Source organism: Populus alba, chromosome 1, assembly GCF_005239225.2.
Source record: "Populus alba chromosome 1, ASM523922v2, whole genome shotgun sequence".
NCBI classification, from domain to species: domain Eukaryota; kingdom Viridiplantae; phylum Streptophyta; class Magnoliopsida; order Malpighiales; family Salicaceae; genus Populus; species Populus alba.
The window spans coordinates 24,041,310-24,054,199 of NC_133284.1; the positions used below are offsets into that span (position 1 = coordinate 24,041,310).

General features: G+C 27.6%; 1 protein-coding gene across 2 annotated transcripts; it reads left to right on the top strand.

Moving 5' to 3' along the window:
- Positions 1-6,399: 6,399 nt before the first annotated feature.
- On the top strand, positions 6,400-7,736 carry LOC118040227 (non-specific lipid transfer protein GPI-anchored 31). Of its 2 annotated transcripts, XM_035047117.2 has the most exons (4): positions 6,400-6,854; positions 6,955-6,996; positions 7,433-7,472; positions 7,509-7,736. In XM_035047117.2, the coding sequence occupies exons 1-4, from the start codon at positions 6,494-6,496 to the stop codon at positions 7,579-7,581; spliced, it is 516 nt and encodes a 171-aa protein (XP_034903008.1). In that variant the 5' UTR covers positions 6,400-6,493; the 3' UTR covers positions 7,582-7,736. The 2 variants fall into 2 exon arrangements, with proteins under 2 accessions (XP_034903008.1, XP_034903007.1); XM_035047116.2 differs by having other exon boundaries at positions 6,401-6,854; positions 7,433-7,736.
- Positions 7,737-12,890: the final 5,154 nt, after the last annotated feature.

Below are 12,890 nucleotides of genomic sequence, written 5' to 3' on the forward strand. Positions count from 1 at the left end.
CAAATCTATCTTGCAGCCCAAACTCTATTAAGTGTTTAGCCCATATCTCAAGTTCTAAAAGTCCAAATGACTTCAATGTTTTTTTTCTGGAAAGCTGAGACAATTTTCTAGAACTTTCATGAGTAAAGTGGGTTCAAAATCTGACGTTAGCAATGATGTTTTGTTCAGATAAAAAGATAAGGATTGTCACCAAGTCAAGATATGGCCACCCATTCAACAATTATTCATCAAATCAATAGTTCCAAAATTTGACCTATAAAGGGAGGCATTTGACATGCATTTAGGCATCTAGGTGTTCAGATCAAGATCATGATCTTGCTCTTTTTCTTTGTATTTTGTAATGTTCGAAGTTTTATTTTATGTTATATTAAACTCTTGTTTATGATTTTCATTTCCTTTCCTTTACTTATATAATTATATTCTTATCTTGTTTATTTATATTTCTTTATTTCATTATGTTTAGTTACATTTATTACGTAAAGGTGAAAATGTTATATTAAAGGTGTAAAAAATAAGTATACTATAAACTCAACATGGACTTCAATGTTTATATCCTAAACAACTTGCTATTAACATGTCTTATCATTTTTATCTTATTAATTCTTAATACCTTGCTTGTTAAATGATTAATCTAGATTTGTGCTGTATAACATTTGGTACAACAACTGCTTGGCACTTTCATAGCCTAACCGTATGGTATAACCTACACTTATGCTATGAAAGGAACTTGATTTGTTGTTAACATAAGTTAGCATCATGAATTCCTGACAATATTTAAAAGTTTGGTGTTACTTAATAAGATAGTTAATATGATCATGTTAACAATTTATAATGAGCTATTAATAACAAATCATCCGATTAGAACCTCTTTTGTGTGTGGTTTCCAGTTGAGTAATAAAAAGAGCTTATACTATACTTATTTGAAATACCATTAGTGGATTCTTGACATTTGTTTTTATCATTATTCAATCCTCACATTAATCTTACATCTCAAAGTCCTCTTTAACTTATTATTATTATTATTATTATTATTATTATTTAGTTAACCTTCATGTGGTTCGACCTCGGTCTTGCCTAATTATTTATTATTTCGACACTCTTACACTTGGAAGAATATATCAATCTTTTGGTTCTGTCATGTGCCATTTAACTAATGAGAGATTAGTGTGGTAAACAAATTTTAACAAAAAGAAAGAAAATAAAGAATAAATTACAATTACAAGTTAAAACAAATTTATAATATGTGGAGAAAATACTTTGGTTGCGCATGCAAAACCTATGAATTGAAAAAGTATTTTCCTTTTTTTTTCTTGATTCTAAGAATTTTTTTACTCTAATTGCAGAGCTTTTTTATTTTATTTTATTTTATTTTATTTTGTTTTCTATGTTGTGTTGAGTAGGATTTGGATTTTATAGTATGTGTCCATTAGCTTGATATAAAACTATTACTATGACAAAAAAAACATTCTATGCTTGATTTGAAAAGGTAGATTTTTTTATTACCTAAAATAAATTGAAACTGAGAGGATTAAATTTGACAATGAAACAAAAAATAAGCTTTTTTTTTGTTTTTATTGTTCAAGATGTGCAAGTTTTAAAATTTTAGTCCCCAAAGTTTTTTTTTATCCTAGTTTATTAAGGTTTGAACATTTCAGTCCTACACTTCATTTATTTGCATTTCAAATCCTGAATTTTATGAGGAGAGAGGGAGAGAGAGTCATTGAAAAATGACGAAATATAGAGAAAGTAAATTGGTTAGCTAGATTGTGAGAATAAAAAAACCAAATTTGATGTCAATGTGTTCCTCTTTATAAAATGAGTGTTACTAAGATAATTTTGAGCTTCCATGACATCGAAAAAAATAGGCTAGGATAGTGAAATAATTTTTCCTGATTTAATGTGGTGTTTTTAGACATACTTAGGAGTATTTTGAGTTGAGAAATTAGTTTATCAAGATTTTTAAAGGTGTTTATTAAATATCTTTAGGTTAAAATATGGTGAAAACTATTTCCCCCCAAAAAAAACTCATCCTAATTTTCTTATCGCCTCTCTCGTGGTCCGAATTTGAATAAGAAAATGATTGTCATTTGGTTTATTAAAAAAAAAAAAAAAAAAAGAGCAAATAGCATAAGAAAAAACAAGAAGGCCATTCGTGCAGCCCGGGCATGTTGCGCCCTTTTTTTTGTTAGCCCGGGCGTGTTGGCCTTGTCTCTTTAGCGTTGGTGCATGGCCGTTTTCTATACAAAAAAATTTCAATTTTGTTTTTTGGATTTTGTTTGAAATGTAACATGGAAAAAAAAATGCTTAACATGATATTTAATTTTTTTTTCAATTTTGTCTTGGTTTTTAAATAATATTATATGTTTTTATAAGAATATTAACAATTTTGTTTTTATCAATTATTATGTACCTAATATATAACAAAAAAATGCTCATGGATATTTAATGAGAATAAAAATTTTGTTTTAAAATTTCTTAATATATTTTTGAGATGATTTTATAATTTTTCCGCCCCTTTAATCTCATACAAAATATTAAGATATTATTTAAATAAATAATTTAAAACTTGCTTTTGTAATCATGATAGGTTTTTTTTATTTAAAAAACAATGATTATAATTAAAAAGAAAATAGTTTCTTTATAATAATAAAGATATACTTTAATAAGAAAATGAAGTTTAGATTGAATAAATGCATTTTTACTAATTATTTTAAATAGTTGAATTTCTTTACAAACCTTTACTTTAATTGCCATTACCTTTTTTCCAAAAAAAAGTGCTCCCTGTCAAATATTATGTTGTTGTTCTTTAAAAAAAAAAAAAATAGGATTTTTTTATGATATTGTTGATTGTTTTATGCATAGTTTTGAGACCTGATCTGATCCAAGACCCGGGTTCCGGGTTTTGATCGAGTCACCGGGTCACCTTGGTCAAATTTTTTTTAAAAAACAAATTAAAACGACATCGTTTTTGTAAAAAAAAAAAACAAAAATTAACTGATTGCAACCGGGTTTTACTGGGTCTCACCGGGTTTTTCCTTGCCTTATTTTTTATTCAACTCAACCCAGTTTCAATTCCGGGTCGGCCGGCCAAGCTGGGCTAAGTTTCAAAAGGTCGGAGTTTTTTGAAATAATATGCTTATTAATATTGAATGATAATAGATTTGTTTTTATTTTTTTATTATAAACTTTTAAAATATTTATTTAAAATTTATTATTCTTATTTTTTAAGATAATTGTGGCAAGATGATTGATTTATGTTTTTTTTTTTTCTTTTAAGCGTTTTTTCATTGTCATAAAGAGTTTTAGCCTGAAAAGCAATGTTACTCATAAGAAAATGTTTTTGTCCAAAGATGAAAAAAATGCATGAATTTATTAAAAATCTATGCTTTTTTTTTTTTCTTCTTATCATTTCAAATCATTATAGTTTATCTGAATTTTGTTTTATTGCTATGGCTTTTTATTTAATGGGTTGTACTGCTAATATAAAATGACTCTTATTGTTAAAAAAAGAAAAGAATAAGAAAAAACAATTTCAATAAAAATTAAAATTTTTCATCAATAATTTTATTTGTTTTGTTTTACAATTACATTTCTTTATAACATTTTAATTACATAAAAAATATATTAAAAAAAAGTTATTAAACTTGATGAAAACCATAACTTATTGTTTCAATATCTTTTTTAAAAAATAATTTATAATAAATTGTTTTTAAATTCTTTATTTTTTTAAAGTGTAACTTATTATATGATAACTTGATTGTTTGTTTTACTTTGCAACTAAGTTTTCAAATGCTAAAATTGAAAGATCCATAAGAGTTAAAGCCATATAAAAATTAACAAGAAATATGCATTTATCTATAAAATTGGTATTATATTTAAAATAATAACTAAAAAACTCATTCTTTTTAAAACACAGTACAATATAAACAAAACAAAAAAAATAAAAAAAAACCCTAGCTGTCATTATTTTATGTCTTCTTTTCCTCACCTCCTATATAGCCAACAATTCCCTGTTCTGTTTTATGTAAGGTTAATAATTTCGTTTCATTTGGAATGGTTGAAACATTTTATACTAATTTAAAAAACAACACAATTTTCATTTCATTTCAAATCTTGGTCCGTTTCGAATTTTTCAGCTAAATTCTGGCTGGAATGTTCCGGTTTCATTTCATATGTTCCATTTCGATTTTGAAAAGCCATTGGATCAAATTGAATCTAGTTCAATTTAATTAATTAAACTACCCAAGTATAAAAAAACTCATTTTCATTACTATTTTCAATAACAATGATATTAATAATAATATTGAAAATTATTATTACTATTTTCATTAACAATGATATTAATTTTTTAAAATTAGATTTATCACTAATATATATGATTGTTTTTTTCAAGTTTATACTTTGTAGGAATTTGAGCAAAACAAGGGATGCTTTAGATCCCATTAGCCTTGATAACATTGCCCTAACTTTATATTTAAAATATTTGAGTTAAAACATTTTAATTTCATAATATTTTGATATTTTATTTAAGTTGAATTACTTTAAGTTAAAGATTTATTTAATATTTGACTATTTAGAAATATTTTAGATTTTGAAATTATATTTATTTGATATTTTGTTTATATTGCATAATTTATATTGAATTTGAATTATGTTTGTTGAATTATATATATATATATATATAATTTTGACTAAATCTATTGGACCATGAATTATTCTATTTAAGACTTGAATTAATGTAGTTTTAAGAGTTTTTTTTTTTAAAAAAGCTAAAATAATATTATTTTAAAAAAAATTTAAGTATTTAAATTAAATTTTAATTAAGTCAATGGCACCACGAACCATGACTTAAGACTTGAATTGATGTAGTTTTAAGAGGGTTTTTTTTTTTTAAAAAAAAAAAAACAAGCTAAAATAATGTTATTTTAAATATATTTTTTTAAAAAAATTCAAATTAAATTTTGACTAAATTAATTGGACTATGAATTATTCGGGTTAATCCAAATTAATTTATTTTAAAATTTGACTTAGAAATATAATAATAATTGTTTTTTAAAATACTTTTTATATAAAAATTAATTAAAATAATTTTTTATTTTAAAAATATATTTTTAATATAAATAGAATACAATACACGTCGCACTCCAAGAAATAAAGGGGGATGCGTTTTTCCTTTTCATAAAAAAAGCCATTTAACCTTATCTAAAAGAAAGCGAAAACTAGTCGTGAGATTCGCGTATATCCATGTAAAAAATCTCAAAAGGCCAGCTTTTTTAGAAGCTCTTAGAATTTATAGAGTTGTGACCTTTTCTGATAAACATAAAATTATTTCCCAAGAAAATAAAAATATACCGAACATGGTATTGTGTGTTTATATATATATATATATATAATTACCATTTGAAATTTGATATTTATTGTGACATTTTGTTTTTTACGAGATGCCTTTAGAATGATGTGTGCATTAATTTTTTATTTATAAAAAACATCATCTTAAATATAATCTTAATTAACTGGCTTAAATTAATTTTGATTCAATTTAATTCAGATTTTTTAATAAAATCTCATAATTATAATTATTTTGTGTGTCAATAATTACATTTTAAATGAAATTTAATGTCTAAAAATAGTATAAAATAAATTAAAAGTCAATATATTGTTGAAACTAAGCTCTCTAAAATATTCATTTATAGATATTTGAAGAAATAAAATGATTATAATAAAAAAAAAAACGAATTAAATTTAAATTAGATGCTGCAATGAAACGAGAAATGTAAAAAAGAGACTCCTATTATTATAAACCTTTTCTTTGGCGGAAAAAAGAAAAAAAAAAAAACGACATTAAAAAAAATCGACACATGGGAGACGTGGGATTGGATGCCCAACACGTGTCCCACACTAAAGAAAATCATAATGCACCTCCCAAAACGGGTAGAAAAAAGCCATTGCCTTTATTGCTATTTTTAATTAATTAATTAGCTACTTTTAATATATTTTTTATTACAGAAAAATTCTTATACAATTAGTGTAGTGTATGCTTATTAATGCTTCCACCTAAGTTCCGTTTTTAAAAACAAATTAATATCAAATCATAATAAAAACAAATCTAAAAATATATTATTTAAAAAACAAAAAATCATATTAACAAAAAATAAAAATACGATAATAGTGATTGTTTAAAGTATTTTTTTATTTAAAAATATATTAAAATAATATTTTTTATTTTTTAAAAATAATTTTTAGATTTAAAATTATAAAAATTAATTTTTTTTAAATAAATTAAATTAAATTAAAAAAAAAACAGTTGGTAGCACGCTTTCAGGAACTAAATTCTCCTGGTAATAATTGCCAGTTCGCCACCCGTCCCTCCCCACTTATTTATCCCACTTCACCAGTGGCCATTCTCACAACCGCATTTCGAAAGAAGGAAAAAAAAACTATCTCCCTCACCATCTCTACGCGGCAGAATAATATTAGTGATAGAAAAAGAAAAATGACATCAAGAAAGGTGTTGTCTCTGATCCTTCTCTGCACCTTCTCAATCTCTTGTTGTTACTGGGCAGATGGTGCCTCCCAAAGCCCCGCATCAGCCCCAGGACCCTCCTCGGTGGACTGCGGTACTCTGATATCAAGCTTGGCTGAATGCTTGTCGTTTGTGTCAAACGACAGCACAACAACAAAGCCAGAGGGGAACTGCTGTTCTGGTTTGAAGACGGTGTTGAGCACTAAAGCTGAGTGCCTCTGTGAGGCCTTCAAGACTAGTGCTCAATTGGGTTTCGCTTTGAATGTCACGAAGGCTCTCTCTCTCCCTTCTGTCTGCAAAATCCACGCTCCTCCTGCCTCTAACTGCGGATGTCAGCGCTCTCCCTTTTAATATTTCTTGTTGGTTCTCGAAAGTTACTGTTTTTGTTTTTTGGGCCTAATTTGATTTGTTGTTTTTTGTTCTTGCTGCAGTACTGGCCCTTAGTCCCTCTGGTGCCCCTGCCCCTGCCCCTGGTACGCTCTGTTCCTGATCTTTGCATGTGACATTTGATGCACTGGTTGAATTATGTAGATTTTTTCTTATTGGCCCGTATCTGGATTATCAAGGGAACAAAAGAGATGAAGAAAGAAGAAATTGAATGCTTGGCTGTTGTCTTGCTGCCATTCTTTTCATTATTTTTGTATAATTTATTTCATGTCATGTTTCTTTTTTAAAATTGTAATCCCTTGCTTGTGCTTGAGCACTGTGGAGAGCGGCGACCATCTTTCTTGGTCGTCTGGTCTTGAGATAGATTGTAACAGGATGTTGATGGTTATAAATGTGGCAAGTGGTTTGCTCACAGAGTCATTTACGCATATGATTTTGCTGTTTTGTTAAGAACTATATTAATTTGTTTGCCAATCAAATATACCGAACACCGCTCATCATATTGTTCGCTTTGTGTGGCAGGAGGATCTGCGCCTGGACCAGCTGTGAGTGGTGGAGGAAATGAGCAAGCACCAGCTCCATCTCTAGGTCATTCCGGTTCTATTGGGTTTTCCATCTCTGTTGGATCACTAATCATTGGATTTGTAGTTCCATCTTTCTTTAGTTTCTGAATGATTTTTGTTCTCGTTTGTGATGATTAAGAGAGTATGTCTCATGAGGGAGCTAATTTGTTGACTTGAGCAGAAACACATTTGTTTTGAAAGTTAATGAGACTGGTTTTGTGATGGGGATATCTTTTTTATATATGAGTTCTTGTTTATCTCCATCTTATACCTTGTGATTTTAGTGCATTTGATATTTTTGTGGGATGGTTTGAGCTTCGGATACACCTATCAGCATTAGCGAGTTTGCTTTCGCGGTCTATTTTTCTTTTCAAAGTGTTTTTCAAATATTGAAAATATATAAATTTTCGATTGAAAAGCACTTTGCGAAGCACACAAACGATCCTTGGGCAAGGATTGTTACAATGGCGAGAGTTACTGGTGTCTAGCTACGTGATCCTTCAAGAGTCTTTGAAGGATCATAACACCTGAAATAAAGCATAAGAAATATACAGCTGGTAGGATCCTTCTAACGATTACACTCGAGGACGAGGATAATCTGACCAAAGCTAGAATTTTCTCGTCGGCGTTGGGCAAGGATTGATCAGCTTCAGCTGGTATGAGGTGTTTTGTGGCCCAAAAGAAAGACGACGGAAGGTTCTCGGAAAAGAACAAGACTTGTTTTGGACATTTTGGTGAGGAGATGCAAGCTGTATCTGCAAAATCCTGAGATGGAGAAGAATTTGAGACCCACCCCAAGAGCCTAAGTCAACCTCAGCAACAAAAGTTTGTCTGTTCCATATGACATGATGTTTTTGTCCACTTTAAATGCATGTTCAAAATTGAATCATGCAATAGCATTTTAATGAAAAATATTATTTTAAAGAGTTAAATTGATAAAATAGTATTTTGAATAATATAAATATGGTTATTTTTTAATCATATTTATTCTAATAAAAAAAACTTATTTGAAGAACTAATTATATTGGAGTGGAAGAAACAAGTGTTTTATTAATTTTTAATAAGTCTGATGTTATTTTTTTTTCCACATGGTTACATTTGATTGGTTTATTTTTTTAGTGGTCCCATTGTTGGTTTTACGAATAATATTTGTGGGAGAGAAAATGCATTTTAGCATTTTGTTTAACACTTCCTTTGAAGTGTGCAAAATAAACATAAAAAAACCAAAATAATATTTTCTAATGTTTAGCTTTCCATTTAGCATACCCGGTACCGGTGAAGATGCTCTAAAAGATCACGTACAAAAAAACTGTTATTCTTTTCCAAGAGGTGTTGATATTATTATGAGGAGGAGATTAATTCCTTTTTAACCATCAAATTTCTTTAATTGAATGAAATTTTTAATATTAAAGAACGATGATTTTTTTTTTTTTGTTATTGAGAAGTAATTAAACCAATTATTTTCTCTCTCTTATCTATAACTCAAGAGTTGAAATACAATAAAAATAAACTTTCAAGATAGAATTAAAATTACAAGAAATATAGGAATAGTAGAGAAAGAAAAATAAAATTATGATGATTAAAAAAACTTTTGTCATGAATTTTAGATTGGCTATGCTTTATCTTCTTGTTTTACAATTTTCAATTCTTAATAATTTTTTTACAAAATGATCATTAATTTGGCTGAAGATTGTAATTGGAAAAATTAAAATAAAATTGAGTATTGAAAAAAATGAGATTATTATTATATATGTTTAGTGTTTTATAAATTGTTTATTTTTTCATTTAAAATAATTTTTACTGATCTTTTTATTTTAATCATCCATGTTCATTATGTTTTTGTTATCATTATATCCTATATATGTTTCATGTTCACTCAACATTAATTTTTTTTTTAAAATGTGCTTATTGGTATTTAATTAATTTTTTTAGAAATCCACTTTGGTCTTATATTTCAATTTTCTTACAAAACAAATCCATAATTGAAATATTTTTAGTCATTACTAGTTTGTATGCTTGCGTTACGTTGTGAGGGGACTCAAATTCTTTTTCAAAGTAAAAATAATGTATGTCTTAGAAATTCTATATCATTGCCATAAACCCGAAAATATAGTAGTCTTGAAATTTTTTCTCCATTAAGGCAAAATCTCCTATTAACATATCTTTTTTTTTTTTTTTTATCTTAGTCAATGCAATGTTTTTAATTGGAATCATTGTTTCTATTAAAAAAATATATATTATGATTGTTAAAACAAGTTAACAAACAATATAGAAATAATTTCTTCATATTTTGTGTGATTGAAGCTAAAAAAAATCATAATGTGATCAAATCATGTTCAAAATTAATTTTTTAAAAAATGTTAATAATAAAAAATCAATTCCAATGATTTTTTTTTTATTATCTACGTTGTTTGAAGTGTGGATATCCTTTTCCAGTGATGTTTTTCTCTTCTACTTGAATGTGATTTTCCATGGCTTGTTTTACTGCAAGGAGGTTTTTGTTAGGAAGAGTATGTAGTTGTTCCTATAATAAATAATTATAGATCCTCTATATTAAGCATTTTCTCATTGAGTCTCTAGTGATAGTCTTTGATGTTTTGTCTCCACTTTGTGTGATGACAAAGAGCTCAGTGGTGTCTTTTTTAATTAGTATATTGGTGCTGAAACATGAGATAAGTTTGACACAAAAAACATGAAGGCCAAGAATAAAATCAGGCCTAAGGTTGTAATACCACACCCGAGGAGATCCATAAAATGTTGTGGGAAAGATTTTGTCTTGACATCACTTTTTGTGTTACCAATTCTAGAGTATTTCTCACATTTTATATATACTTCTTGGGATCTATAAGTTCATTATAATTATCTAAGTTAGCCTTTACGGAGATTTATTTTTTAAAAAGGTGAGTGCATAATACTCATTGAAAAGTGTGAAATCTTTTATTTAGTACTGTTTATTCTCATAACCTCTCTCCTATCTAGGTATTTTTCTGCATGGAGTAGGTGAAAGAGACTCATAATATTCATGATTGGATCCTCATTTGGAATGTTTGGTGTGAAAATACTAGGTGTAGCTTCTTTTGAGTGTATGATAGCTGATGTATCATAATGGCATGTCATTTTATCATGCCCCTTCAAGAGGGAATTGAAGTTGTCTATAAGCTCTTACATGTGTTTGCCTTAAAGTCTAATGTTATGAAGATTGAAGGGTTAAAAAATGTTGTTGGATGATGCTAAAAACATCATTAAGTATTTGTATTTGTTGAGACAACTGTTAAAGACATGGAGAAACCAAATTTCCTATGAGAATATTATTAATTCTCTTATTTCTTAAAGTTTTGTTCATCATAAAAAGGGTTTTTTGTGAGAGTGAAAAAGTGTGAGGGGGAATGAATAAGCTTTTTGTTCAGGTTCCCTTAGATGATGTCACTAATAAAGTTAAAGAATAAATTCAATGAATCTTTAAGATTTTCTAATGCTAATAATGGATTAGGTTGCTTTTGTGGGTTGGTGTTACCTGCAAAATAAACTCTTTGAGGTTTAAGTTAGTTTTTTTTAGTTTAATTGTTTAAATGATAAACAAGTAAAAAGATAAAGAATATGAAAAAGATGGTTTGTTGTGTTTAATTAAGAGATGAGTGTTTTAACATTTCATTGACTATTGAAGCCCTTAAAAAACTCATTCCATGACTTACTATTTTCAAGATAAAGATTAAAAGTTACAGTGGCGTAGCTCGCCTTGCAAGGTTGGTTGGAGTGAAATTTTATCTTAATTTATGAATTAAGAGAGGGAGCTACACTGGTTGTAAGAAAAAGTGCTTGATTGATCGAGCTATCATCTAATAAAGAGTGTGAATTTGAAAATATTTTTATTGGACTGTATGGGTATTTGTGGGTGTTTTTATAAAACATCATAGATATGTAAAAAAAAATAAAGGGTAAAGAAAAAAAAATAAAAAGAGAGAAGAAATCTTGGCTAACAGAGAACCAAGTTCGGTCTGGGTTGTCAAAAACAACCTTAGTTTAAGTTGCCCTTAACAGCCTTGGTTTGAGATGCCAAAGACAACCTTGTGTAGGCTACTATAACCTAGATTGATATGTTGTTTTAATACTCGACAAATAACTTTGCATTAAATCTTTAAATGTCTAATGCTTATAACGCTAACCTGAATTATTTTGTTGTTTCTTGCCTCTCTCATAATTTTTTAGTTTTGTTATCTAAAACTTCAATAATAAATTAAAAAAAATTAAAATTTAATTGAAAACAACATCCCTACTCTATCTCCCCCCTCTTTTTTTTTTTTCCTAACACAACAACAACTATTACTTTATAATTCACCTAAATTAGCTACTCACACATGATTCCATCTTTATAATTACTTTTTAGTATTTAAGCCACACGTGTCACAAGATTCAATTTAAAATCATGTATATTTATTTAAATTATGTGTTAAGATTCCATGTTATTTTTGTTGTATATTTTAAGACTTTGTTGTATCATTTCCATGAATTTAATTTATGTTTTATATGGTGGATGGACAAATATAAATTTTTTATTATAGTTTAAACCATTTTTATAAACCAAAATACTAAAAATATAATTTATTGATATTGTAAATAAAGAGAACATTTTCTTAGGAAGTTGAGTCATAGATTGCATATCATTTTTGTTATTGGTAGAGATTTTTGTGATGACATTTATTATACTATTTTGTTATTCCACTAGTGGATATGTTGGCTGACCTAGACATTGCAAGTATAAAGAGTAGGCATAAAAGAAATGCTAACATGCTAGGGGTGACTAAGAGAGTAGTGTTGCAATTAGCTTAGAAATAGTGTGATATTATATTCATAGTAAAATGTGTGCATGTATATATAATAATTTATGTATGGATAATCATAGAAATATAAAAAAAAAAACATTGACATGATGAACTTTGGAACTTTAATGAAGGCTACCAACAATAGTTGCAATGATCCCCACGCGTTGCCTAAACGCAAGTGAACCACTCGTCATTTTAGGAAGCATATATGGATCATGTAAGTCATTATTGGTAGCATTCCTTGATGTTCATGAATTTGTCTTGTTAAACTCAGTCTAATGGTATCAAATTTATTATCATCGGAGCTTCAATTTATATTTGGGGTCTTATTGTTTCTTGCCTTTTTTTTTCTCTGTCATCTTTGGAATTTGTGTAAGCCCATTTTGATATTTTTCTTAAAATACTATAGTTTCTAAGTATGGCTTTTTAAAATACCGCACTTGAAAACAATAGTTTTTCTCTAATCATGTTATTTCTCAACCATTTTTTTCACTTATGCTATCTTGCTAAAAATCTCTAACACCTCTATTAGAAAGGAAAAACACCAAAGAAAAAAGAAGAAGAAGAAAAAAAAATAAAATAAAATTATGGAAAATT